The sequence below is a fragment of the Pholcus phalangioides genome, unplaced genomic scaffold (assembly GCF_987345545.1).
Source record: "Pholcus phalangioides strain wild (caught in Gottingen) unplaced genomic scaffold, Ppha-v1.0 ptg000018l_1, whole genome shotgun sequence".
Taxonomy (NCBI): domain Eukaryota; kingdom Metazoa; phylum Arthropoda; class Arachnida; order Araneae; family Pholcidae; genus Pholcus; species Pholcus phalangioides.
The window spans coordinates 19,379,983-19,393,788 of NW_028301611.1; the positions used below are offsets into that span (position 1 = coordinate 19,379,983).

Consider the following 13,806-nt stretch of genomic DNA (forward strand, 5'->3'; position numbering starts at 1 on the left):
TTTTGCACACCAGTGTATGTTTATCAGTGTGAAAATTCTCCAGGTAGAGAAAAGGAAAATAATTCCGGAAATTTGAAAAGGGGTTCTTTCTAAAATGTGGGAGGATGCTTGAAATGACATTGAAAGAAAGACATGACCTCTTAAAGGAGGACGTCTCATAACCCTCCGCAAGAGTAAAAAGGTTGAAAAACGTCGATTTTGATTCAATGCCACAAAATGAACTTCACAAACAATAACACAGATAAATTGAATTTATATTAGTCTTTATTTTCAAGACTACAATTTACTCATGTTCCCTTGATGTGTCATCATCTTAAGAGTACGTCTTAAAAATGAGCGCGTCACAACTCGTGAATACAAAGTTTTGTCCAGGTAGGGTTTGACATGCTTCTAGTTGCTGAAACGAAGGTAAAAAATGATAGTAGTTGATATTCGTATCCTCACTGACTTTTTCTACTACCTTCGGCGGCAGGTGCAGGTCCTGATGGAGCAACTGTTGAACCACCTGGCATTCCTGGTAGTCCTGGCATTCCTGGCATACCGGTCATACCCGGCATTCCTGTCATATCAGGCATTCCTGGCATACCAGTCATACCTGGCATTCCGGTCATATCGGGCATTCCTGGCATTCCGGTCATGTCCGGCATACCTGGCATTCCTGTGACATCGGGCATCTGACGGGCAATTCCTTAAGATAAAAGAGTATGAAGTCAGTGATAATGGACCACATCTCACAATGCAGTTAATTGCAAAACCGTTTTTGGACGCGGACGCCCAGGTTGACAAGACACTGACTACAAAAAAATTGTTACCACTCGGAGTCGCACACCGAGTGGTTAATGCACCAACCTTTCGGTGGTTTTAAAATAAGGCAAATGTTGAACGCTGCCGTTCGGAATCAGCAATAAATTTTAGGTCCCGGTCAAATTAACTCTCGTAAGCAGAAAATGACTGTGGTGCGACAAAAATGGTCAAATCGTTTCTAAAATTAGCATTATAACGATTCATTTAATTTCATTTTTATGATTTCAATAAAATTACAAGTTGTTGTTGTTGTTGTTAGTTGTCATTCCAACTACATAATCATGCACTCTTACTTAGATTGATTAATTTTATACTTAGCTTAACTCTAAAAACACTCGTGACTTCTACTTACGGTGACGACTGCCTTCAGCAGGTGCAGGTCCTGAAGGAGCAACAGTCGACCCCCCTGGCATTCCTGGAAAACCTGGCATTCCTGGCATTCCTGGCATACCAGTCATATCAGGCATCCCTGGCATACCGGTCATACCTGGCATTCCGGTCATGTCGGGCATTCCTGGCATCCCTGTGACATCTGGCATCTGTCGTGCAATTCCTGAAAATGGATGAATATCCAGCAATGAATATTCAAACAAATTTTGAATCAATTAAAAACTTCAAGTGAATCCAAAAGTTAAAACGTTCTTCGTATAAATGTCTGTAAAGTACAACGTGTCCCATAAATTCGGAAATACTCTAAAACTTCATAAAAATTGAAGGAATTGCTCTATTTCAGTGGTTCCCAGAGTCGGCAATATTGCCCATTAAGGGGCGATGGAATGGTCCGAGGAGGCGGTAGAAGCTATGGGTTTAGTATAGGACCCTATGGGCTGACTTGAGTTGGGGGCGATGGGAATAACATTTTTCTAAAGAAGGGAGCGATGGAAAAAAAGTTTGAGACTGGTCTATTTGAATGTGTTCTGTGAAAAAAAAAGTAATTCTCCCACACCAAATATTTTTTTCCAGGCAAAATTATTTTAATGTTTTGTCGATAGGAGAAAAATCACAGAACTGCGTTGATAACTATTTCTTCAATCTCTTCTGTGTCCGAAGCGTTCGTAAAGCTTCTGCCGGAAATTTGTGGCTGAAGTAGAACAACTTCACAATTATTTTTCACCCAACAATGCCAAGATCATAATGAAAAAATAAGAGTGCCAGTAACAGGAAAATTCAGAAATGAGCTTTAATCTTACACTCTGCATACTATAAAACTCTGATTAACATATTTCCAGTGATTTATTTTCATAAAGCACCCTCTATCGACAAAAAAACTGAACTAATCCTCCCGTCCCAAAAAAATATATAATAATCCCTTCGTGATAATAACGTTTTTCACAGCATTTAAATATACCACAATTCCTTCAATTTTTATGAATTTTTATTCTATTTACGAATTTATGGGACACCATGTATGTGGGTTTTCAAATACAAGACCTTTTAATTCAATTTTAGGTGAAATATATCGATGCAAATTGAATGACTCAATTTGCGAAGTTAACATTCCAGTACTCCTTCTCAATTAACAAAACAATTATTTTCATGATGAAAAATGATCATGATGTCTACTAAATGGTTGCATCGTATTTGTAAACGCCTTGCTCACGAGAGATACACCACAGGAATAATTCGATCGATTCTACCATTTTTTTATTTTATAGAGGCACATCGAGTATCTTGTATCCACCAATTCAGGGAAGAACAGGCGGATCTGTTTCCTCAGGTGTCGAACCGGAGTGGGGCGTTGAATTTACCCCACAACCACTCCTTCAATGGGGGCACCAAAATGCTTGCGTCCCCTGCTGACGAAGTATTTAGTTGTGTGGACCTGCCTTACCACAGCATACATACATACATTCCCTACAAGAATATTCCCCACAAACGACACAATGAATTCATCGTGATTTCTGAAGCTGAATGAATTTTGCAAAATGTAGCCTGGCCCATACTGGGTACACATTCAATGGCAAATTAAAGTTATGGATGAAATTAAAGTTATGGATGAAATCAAAGTATAGTATATTATAGTATAGACAATATCTAGATCACTTTCACAAGATTTGTTTAATTTGAAACAATATGTAATTTCCACTTACTGTGACGACTGTCTTCAGCAGGAGCAGGTCCCGATGGAGCAACAGTTGAACCTCCTGGCATACCTGGCAGGCCTGGCATTCCTGGCATTCCGGTCATGCCTGGCATTCCTGTCATGTCTGGCATTCCTGGCATACCGGTCATTCCTGGCATTCCGGTCATATCGGGCATTCCTGGCATTCCAGTCATGTCGGGCATACCTGGCATTCCTGTGACATCTGGCATCTGACGAGCAATTCCTAAGATATAGAAAGCTAATTATGGTCAATAAAGTCAGATCAGGTAATTCGAGTTCCAAATAAATTAGGAACTGTGGATATTGAAACTTGCTCTATTGTTGCGGGACTCGACATGGGTATAATCATTTGGATGAACAGATTACGATTTTAATTAAATACCTGCGAGCATTTCTTTGGCGAAAATAAGCTCAAAAGCATGGCTCATTCCTACCTTCCTTTCAAATAAGAACAAAAAGTGAACTAACAGGTCTCTATATAGGCAATAATAAATTACAAGCTCCTACTTTATCCCGCGAAGTCTTAAATTAGAATTTAGGAGTGTCCATTGATTTCTTATCTTTTTTGCATTTGAATTTCTTAGGTAAAAAGTATGAAACGAGAAGCCAATTTATGTGCAAAAGTGTCGATTAAAATCTGTCATTTTGGCAGCTGTAAATGCCATTAATGATCCCCGCTATATGAATTGTGTTGATTGAGAATTATTAATGTGCGGCATGATCTTTCGTCAAATTTTGTGAATTACGCTCTCCAAATGCACTTTATATAAACCAGTATTTCTTCTCCATGAATTGCAATTTGCAAAAATTCCTAAATAAATTTTATTTAAACTGCCTTCCATTACTGTCCAAATGAATTTAAGAACAACATCTTCCACTCCCTTGAGTGATGAATTTCCGATTTTTATCCCCTTCCCCATTAACTGAGTCTGACCTCACACGCATCTACCTCAAAAATCAATTAATTTGTTCAAATTTCCTGACAATAGTGTGCGGGTATTATCTCTATACAATACAATACAAATACAACGCCACAACAGGCAAATTGCCCAACGAGGTGGCTGACTTAAGAACATCATGGATCCCCGAGCCATTTATTGGAGGCCCTACCTACTACTGCTACACCACACATGCACCCCGCCCACACAACCCCCCGCGGAACCCCCAACGAATCGGTACATGCGGGAATGTGCGTGTACGTGTAGTGAAACCAGACGTGAAGTTTTTTGTTTCTCTATAATGCTTGTTAAGTGTAGTGCTGCCATCTGCCACCAGTTTTTCTAACTATGAGTGAAGTGTTATGATTGAATGATTTATCGTTGTAGGACTGTTGCTCTCTGTGGCGAGACTTTTTAACGGGGAGATCGGCTCGCATTTGCGCCTCGAAGTTGGGAACCACAGAAAACCAACTTCATCCGACCACCACTGTGGGGTTCGAACCTGGATCCTCGCATCGCGAGTCCGTCACTATAACCACTCGACCACCACCACTCTTCACCGTATCAGTAATAATCAGAGTGCAAATCGTACCAAAATAACAGAAGCACTCTAAAAACACGATCCCATTCAGGATTGAATACGCATTCCATTTAAGAGCACTATACGCTAAAAAATGTGGCGAAATCAAAGGTTCAATCCGATTCTCCATATTTTGGTCGTGCTCAATGTTCCCCCTAACTTATGCGTGATATAGCAATGTACCGCACAAATCAATGGTATATTTAGTGATTTTGTGTGAGCCGAAGTATTTTCATCATACGTGAACGCACACGAGCAAAGCTTAGGGGAAACATGTTGGTCATAGTTATTTAAAATCATAAAGAAACGTTATTTTAACTCACGGTGGCGACTGCCTTCAGCAGGTGCAGGTCCCGATGGAGCAACAGTCGAACCCCCTGGCATTCCTGGAAAACCTGGCATCCCTGGCATACCGGTCATGTCTGGCATTCCTGGCATACCGGTCATTCCTGGCATTCCGGTCATATCGGGCATTCCTGGCATTCCAGTCATGTCGGGCATACCTGGCATTCCTGTGACATCTGGCATCTGACGAGCGATTCCTAAGATGCAGAAAGATAATAACCAATTAAGTCAGATTAAGTAATTATCTAATGAGTTTCAAACTGTGATATACTGTTGTGAGACGACATGAATTGGATGATACAGATTCGCATTTTAATTAAATAACCTAGAAGACATTTATTTCTTTGATAAAGTAATAAAATCCAGAGAGAGCTCATAAGAATGACTGGCTTCACCTTCCAAATGACAGCAAAAAAGTGGATAAACAGGTCCTCACAAACCATCAATAAGCAATAGCTTCCAAGCGTAACCCAAAAACTCATAAAAAAATGTCCCAAATTTTTCAATGTCCGAAATTAGCATTCACGAATCCAAAAATTTCATTCTTATTGTCTATTTTGAATCAAAAAACTTTTGTGCGTGGAAAGTATCCACCATGAAGTCAATGCATGTGCAATAGCTTTAAGGTCTGTCATTTGAATGACTTCAGTCAACTGTGAATGTTTTCGAAGGAAAACTCTTGCCCCAGCTATTCTCGTTGCATCAACAACGTGGTAATGTTGAATTGTAAATACGCAAAACAGATTTTCGGTCACATTTTTGATCTATGGTCACCAAATGACCTTGAAATTTGCATTTCTTGTCCTGCAGTTGCAGTTCGGCCTCAGGCGTTTGCGCTATCTTCTATTACTTGCAGAGGAATTGCAAACTTCATCTTCTACTCCAGGTGAAGACCCACTGAAGATCCGATTTCTATCTTTCCATTAACACTGAATCCAACCTAACACGGACAACCATGGCATCAATTAAATTCTTCAAATTGCTGACTATATAGTTTGGGTACCATCCCCATACTGTCAATTAGCGAAGTACTAATCGTACAATTACCGTACCAACTTACAGAGGCATTCTGGAAACACGATCCCATTTAAGATCGGATATCCATATTGGTGCGATAAACTAAAGAGCACTATGCGCTAAAAAAAATTCAATAAATAACAAAATCAAAGGTATCAATCAAATCATCCGTATTCTTCATATTTAGGTCATTGTGAACATTCCCTCTAATATTTTGTTCACGTGTACAGACATGTTTTTTGTGTATGATATAGCAATATTCCACACAAATCACTGGTGTATTTAGTGATTTTGTGTGGCGGAAGCATTTTCACCATACGTGAACTCACACTTGAACAGATCAGAAGAAACATATTGATCATATTTAAAATCGTAAAGAAACGTGATTTTTACTCACTGTGGCGACTGCCTTCAGCAGGTGCAGGTCCTGATGGAGCAACAGTCGAACCCCCTGGCATTCCTGGAAAACCTGGCATCCCTGGCATACCGGTCATGTCTGGCATTCCTGGCATACCGGTCATTCCTGGCATTCCGGTCATATCGGGCATTCCTGGCATTCCAGTCATGTCGGGCATACCTGGCATCCCTGTAACATCGGGCATTTGCCTTGCGATTCCTTGGGATGCAATGACAGCACAAATTACGGAAAATCAAGCGAGTTCATTTATAAAAGTATCGGATAAATTATTAAATAAAATAGAAACGGAGATGATAAATGAAAACAATCAGACCTCTTGCTTAAACATTGTTCTAATTCAGCAGATTAAAGGAACGCAATACGTGTTGAAATTTTGCGCAGCCACCTGATCTATTTACTATATTATTACTCTCTTATTTGACCTATTGTATGTTATTGAGATGTTGATACTGACTTGAAATGGAATCATATTAATTTCATAGAAAAATTGAAAATCAGAACTTTTCAAATAAAACTCTAGACGTTTTAACATAATTCTCAGATAAAAATGAAAAAGTAAGTTATGTAATCACTCATTTCATTTGCTTAATCTGAATTTAAATAATAAAAAGCTCTCTCTTATTGCTACAGTTCCATTTGCTGTAGATCTATTAGAACATGGTAAAAAATGAATAAAATCGATTCGTACTTCTAGATTTGACGAGATTATAACCTTTGGCTTTTACGGTTCCGCTTAGTAAAAATATGGTGAATAGAACATTTGCGAACATCACGTTCAAAGAATTCATCTTCAGGGCTGAAAATGATAAAAATAGTTTAAAATTATTAGTATACTATGTACATGGAGAGAGAAGACAAGGGGAGACAATGAAAATTATTTCGAGTATTTTGTTAAGAAAACTCAGGTTTGATCTTCAACTGCAAATTCTACTATTCATAAACAGTTTTTTTTTTAACCCTGAAATGCTTAGCTTTGCATAAATGCAAAGGGTCCTTTAGACGTTAATTACTGCAGCCATTTTGGAGATGAAAATTCAGAATCGGCTTTGGTCATACGCTGAAATCTTTTCTTCCCATATTGTATCTTGAATTTGCTGATAGATGGCCCAATTAACGGCAATAACTCTTTGCCTGATTAAAACCATGTGTGGTTGTGATTCATTAATTTGTTAAAATATGTTTTCTGTTAACATTTTTTTTTACTTTGAAGTTGGCAAAACCCGAATTTTTTTTCTTACTATAGTTTGAATCAGAAAGAACGTAGTTATAACTTAGTTAAGTGTCAATATACGAATAGAAGAGAGGAACCCGAAAGAAACGAGAATTTTTTTTCCAGGATAAGGCTAGGACGTTGTACACTATTGGCTACAAGCACTTTTTGCACGGTCGTGACTATTCTCCGCATCATTTGACCAAGTAGCTGCCTGTCTCTAAAGATATACGAAATTAATTAAACAAAAGAAATGAAGCCTATAAAATATCATGGGTGTCTTCATCTAGGAGTATGGACAAACGCTTCTCTCGATTTTTCCCGAATATGAATATCGTATTTCTATATGTGGAAGCAACCACGATTCCCGGGGTAAGCTATTCCGTTCATTCACAACCCTACTAGAGAAAAATTCCCTGTGACACCACAACCTGTAGCTGTTCTTTACTAATCAATATTGGTGTGCACTTGTCGAAGCACTCGGATTGGCATCTTTAACACGAGCGTCCTATCCATCCCGTTGGAGATTTTAAACACTTCGATCATATCCCCTCTACACCTGCGTTCTTCCAATGTAAACAGCTCGAGACCCGTGTACCAACAAGAGCCCGCATAGCTCTTTTGTACATCCCCACGATCAAGTTTATGTCCTTTTGAAGGTATAGATTCAAACCGTACGACATATTCTAGGCCAAGACAAACTAGTCAACGAAAAGCGGAATGCAATCTTCACATTTCCGAGAACGCGAAAAGACTTCATAGAAGCGTTTTTAAAAGTTCTAAGTTACCACATAATAATAATTCTGCCAAATTAAACTCACCTATGTTACCTCTCGTGGTAGAATATCTTCTCTCCTGGACACCGAAGACAGGAATAACTTCGTTCACCTCCGCCTGGGGTATTTATACCACGTAAATTAGGTCCATTTCACAGGGGTCATCGACGCGTGTTAGCTCTATTTTCCCTTCAAACGAAAAATTTCACCTAATGTACACGCAAACTTTCTTATCTCGAGGTCCGTCATAATATGAAAAAAAAAGAAAAAATTCGGGAACATCTCTCGTTTCTCTTTCTCATTTTTATCTCCGGTTACATAAATTTAATGTTTGTCAACACTTCCGCCATCACAGTCTATTGTTTGAAGGGTATGTAAGAAAATGGAGCTATATTTCGATAAGGTTACGCGTAAGTTTATTTGAACATTGTATAACAGTTGATCTGAGAAATTTATATTGTTTACTTTAGATATCATAGCACATTTTTAGAGGTTTCTTAGGATGAAGTATTTCTATAGGTCACTAAAACCATATCGAAGTCATAAAAGAATAGACAAGGTGGTTCGAAACGCCTAGTAAAACCTTGAAGGAATTGAAATCAAAATGAACCTTATCATATCATAGGAGGAAATAGGCTTGGACGTCTGAGGAGGGCATGGTCATTATTTCTGGGGGGGTGCACGATGAGGATAATGTCAATTCAAATATACACAAGTACATTAGATTATTCGCCTCCACCTTTGACGCTGGGGGTAGGGAGAGCAATGCCCTCCATGCTCCCCGTATCTCCGCCCATGTACCATATAGTCATCAGAAGCCACCGCCTGAAGGTGATAGGTAGAACCGTTTTATAGGGTCCAGGTGTGTATTAGGACTGTCTTCCTGTGGTACCTTCAAGGTTTACGGAAACACCCGTTGTCTCTGACAGGTCATCCACATGCTGCAATGGAACTTCAGAAACGATTTTCACTCCCTTGGACGGGATTTTGTTGTCTATCATAGAAATTTCAATGCTTCCCTTCCACATTTTCTACCCAAGTGATTTTTGTGGTCAATATATAAAGTAAAGATCAAAAGGAATTAAGTTTGCTTTACGACTCCATTTAAAGCGTACTACACACATGACGTTCGTTTGAAGAGATTTCAGGTCATATGGACTTTTTAAACCCCCCCCCCCCCTGGTTGCGGCCAGGAAGCAACTTACATTTTATGAAGAAAATAAAAATTATAAAAATAAAACTTTTAATTTACTTTAGATTTAGTAAATGTGCAGGAATATATAATTGTATTCTCTAGATTGTATATTTCACTAAAATATAGCTGCTTTTCCTGAGTTTTGGTCCCAATTTACCGATGTATATATAATTCTGCATGAAATATTGTACTCCGACTTACGCGGGATAACTCGACTTTGGGGAATTACAGTACTCTAAATAGTAACTCTAAAAACAGATTTGCACTGACCTTAACGATATCTTCTCTAATGCTTCATCAAGAGAATTTTTGCATTTTTTTTTTTCATGTGGTTCATATATTAAGTAATTGGTGAGTTATCAAACTTACCAACTTTATATGAGAGCTCTGCATAATCAGCGGTGAAAGTGATAAGTTTGGTGTAATTGATCGTAATTACCGAGATCATTTGTGATTATGAATAATCACCGATTTATAACGGAAACAAATTTTGAAACCTTCTTTGTGAGGGAAAAAACGTAGCTATCTCGTTTTTTTTCACCGTCATCTTATTTGCTCGTGGTTTTTGTTCATTTTGTTGGGATAAAGTTATCAATCGGTTATTTTAATCAAAAATTCTGAGTCCCGAGGTAATCACATCAAGTGGCGTGAGGTGTACAATAAAAAAATATTGATGTTTTATTTATTTATTTGGGCCCTACAGAAACAACTCGTGTTCTACAGAGTATGCCACGAGCAAAATATTCATTTGAATGTTTTCTTTTATTCAAGATCACGGTTCCCCTCAGGACTTCTCAACGACTCCCAAAGAATTCACGGATCCCAGGTTGGGGCCTCCCTGCCCTAATTTATTCATTTTTAGACATGCACGTCGTACGGAAATATGCGCATTCGGAACGTGTTGCCATCTGTCTTACAGATTCGTTATGAACGGTTTTCCATTTTCGAGGTACGAATGCAAGCCGGTCCCCCCCCCCCCATTTAGAAAAGTTTCTCTCCAGGAGGGGGGACTCATAACAATTTGGTTCGGTAAATATTTTCGAGAGTACGCATGTAATTTGGTAGGAAGGCATTTCGCATTTTCAACCCGGTAGAAGGTCTCAGAAAAACCATTCTGCCTTGGGGCCATGACGCTATTAAGACGGCCCTGTTCTACAGAAAGCGGAGAAACTTTCAACACAAAACTTACATAACACAAAAAAATTCGGGTATCAATAATCTTCATTTCTAAATATGGAAGACAGATGGCAGCAACCACCAGAGTACGAAACACCATAACTCTGACAACACAATTGTGTAAGGGCCACACATGCACACACGACACACGTTCGAGAATGCATTAGTTCGCTATAAATTCACCAGAGGAATGTTTGCGAGGTTCATGTACGTTTATGTAGTAGTAGATCGATGTGAAAGTGTCCGATGCCCGAATCTTTATGTTTTGTAGATATCGCATTACGATGCTTTTGAATACCAGCTCATCTTGAAGTTGGAAAATCACCTTCATCCGACCACCTCTATGTCAATTGTACGAATCAAACACGGGCATCTCGCGATAGGTGACCATGATGCTCACTTAATGACATTTGAGCGCAGTTTTTTGGTTCAAAAAAACCTTTATGCTGCTACTAAACCACACACATCTCGTCCATATTCCTTTACGGAACTTCTAACGTAATGGTACATGTTTGAATTTGCGTATAAGTAGGGTTACCAAGTTCGTACTGAGAAAGGTAGATGCCTGCACGCGCACCCTTAGTGACGTCACTTCTCTAAATTTCCACAACAGATGGCGCCACTGTTGTGACCGATAAAACTGACCGTAACAATCATTTTTCCCGCAAAAAAACTTCTGTTAATTTCGATGGCTATTGGTCAATGGGAAAAAACCACACAAAAAAAAACACTCATGTTAACGAAGATGTACGTTTCAAAGTGGACAAAAAAAATTTCTAAGAAAAGAAAAAAAGAAAAGTAATTCCGGAAACCTGAAAAGGAGGACAAAAGGACAAATTTTTGAAACGTAGGAGGACACTTGGAATGGCATCAAAATGAGGACGTCTGGTAACCCTACGTGTACGTTTTGTGAACCAAACGTGAGCTTTGTTTCTGTGTAATGCTTGTTATAGTGCTGTCAGATGTCATTTGTTTTTCCAACTATGAATGAAGTGTATTGATTGAATATTTTTACCCTTGTAGGCCTTTTGATATTTGTGGCGAGACTTTTCAACGGGGACATCAGCTCGCATCCGCGCCTCGAAGTTGGGAACCACAGAAAACGGACATCAGCTGACCACCACTGTAGCGCCGATGGAGTTCAAACCCGGGATGCGAGTCCGCTGTGACCACTCGACCACCACAGCAGCGCCTTTTTTGCAGCTGTTTGATATAACTATGGAAGACAGACGGCAGCACCAGCAAGAACACGAAACAAGCACAACTCTAAAAAAACATCAAGATGTTAGGGGCCATGCATATAACCTTCACAAAACAATCATGTACCGATTCATCTGAAATTCTGCTAAGGAATGTGTACGAGTTGCATGTGCGGTTAAATAATAATAATAGCTAATTGATATATTTCTTCGCGCACGCGTGCTGCTCTATACCGAGGATTGTTATGTAATATGCTGAGAAATGTTTACAGAACTGCGAGAAAATTAGAAGGGAAGAGAATGAATCGAAAACTGAAATAATTTCCTCGTCAGAAAAAATGAGAAACTCCTTCTTTTACGTTTTCCACAAAAGATATAACGGTCATATAAGTGGGAAGATAAGAAAGAAAGAGACGTCTCTCGTTGTACTAACAACTTCGTGTAGTTTGTAGTTTGGATTTCGGTGAAGTGGAAAAAAATGGGACTACAAACAGGGGAAAATATTTCACACCCACTGCAGAGATAAAGTAAAACTATGAATGTATGTGGTATAGGGGTCATTCAAGTATTACGTCAGCATCGATGGGGGGAGGAGTTTTCGGGTTTGCTGACTTTTGATAACAAAGGTGAAGGAGGGTTTGAATGATGCTTACCTCATCAACACCCTTTAAAAAAAAATATGAAATATTCTTTTAATAGTAATTTACTTGGTGTGCCAAAAGCGAGAAAAACCTTTCCCTTGTTTGTTGGCGATTGGACTAACATTCTTCCTATTGATAAGTCCTCTATAGAGTCACTTTAGCGATCTCTAAATGTTATAATGATACTTAAAATGATCTGGAAATGTGTCCGGGCCTCTTAAGTCTTCTATAAATGTGTTGCGGGCCACTTAAGTGCTCTAGAACTTTGAGGAAACACTAATTTCTGGCATGGTGCATTTATGGTTTTGCCGCTTGTGGGATACACGAATTTTGCCACCCTTCTCCCATTCAAGTATTATTTTCCTGACCCTGCAAATGCACCCGTAAAGTCACTCTTTTAGTCATTCGTTTGCTTCCACACTGTTTTGTTCACTACATTTAGTGACAGTTTATTCAGTTTTATTATAAAACTTTCACCACCCTTGTCCCATTCTACTTATTTTCTTAATCACCAGGGGTGGCGCGTGAAGCGGGAGCGTAGGCACCCTCCCCCTTAAAGTTACGACATTAATTTAAATTTTCTTTAAATGGATTCGATATCAACTTAGTGCCATTGAATTTCTTTTTTTTATTTTTAAAATGAATTTAATAAATTAGAAAAGAAAAATTTTCGGAAGCATTGATGAAAAGAAAAGTCCTGTGAAATACGGGTCATATGGTCAATGTTCGGCAGCGCTTTCCGTGGAGAGAGCTCTGTATTCTTCTTTCCTCTTTGGCCGCTTTCCGTCGTGCGCCGTATGAGATACCAGATAAAAACCAGAGGAGGGAAAAAGGGGGATTGTTATTGTCCGTTTTTCAGGTTAACTTTGCAGTGAAAGGGAAGCTACGAGGGAACCGCATTACTTGGTGTTATGGCAACGAAAGCCTATTCACCAATGTATCGATGCGCGGTCTTGATAAGGTATAGCCGATTCTCGCCAATCTCACTGAGAAAAATCTTATTTTACGTATAACATAATGCTTGTAAAGAAATTGCACAGTAAGATAGCAGCCGATACTTTCAGAAACTAAAATAAGGTTTTTTAAATCATTTGGTGTTTTTTTTTTTGTTTTGTTTTTTTATTGGAAAGTGTTTTAACATTCGTAGTAAATAATCATATTAGCGTGTCACTTACCCTTCATTGATGTGCCTTAAGTAACACTAAAAATTTCGAAAAACATAGTATTATTTTTCTGCAATATATCGCTTCCCTCAGCTGAAATTTATTTTAAAAAATAATACTACACAATAATACGAAAGCAACGTACAATTTTAAAATACTGTATATTAACTCTGGCTCTCAAAAACTCGGGGATTTTGAATTTTTTTTAATTATATGGAAAAAATGAACGTTAAATAAAAT

The 13,806-nt window shown here is 38.6% G+C and overlaps 1 protein-coding gene across 1 annotated transcript; it reads right to left on the bottom strand.

The window, feature by feature from the left end:
- Nucleotides 1–246: 246 nt before the first annotated feature.
- LOC149071805 (uncharacterized) lies at nucleotides 247–8,366 on the bottom strand. The gene is made up of 7 exons (XM_089247848.1): nucleotides 8,238–8,366; nucleotides 6,895–7,002; nucleotides 6,186–6,404; nucleotides 4,750–4,968; nucleotides 2,895–3,131; nucleotides 1,157–1,357; nucleotides 247–688 (listed from the first exon to the last, which is right to left on the bottom strand). Exons 2-7 carry the CDS (start codon nucleotides 6,992–6,994, stop codon nucleotides 441–443), a joined length of 1,224 nt encoding a protein of 407 aa, XP_089103974.1. The 5' UTR covers nucleotides 6,995–7,002; nucleotides 8,238–8,366; the 3' UTR covers nucleotides 247–440.
- Between the last annotated feature and the right edge of the window lie 5,440 nt (nucleotides 8,367–13,806).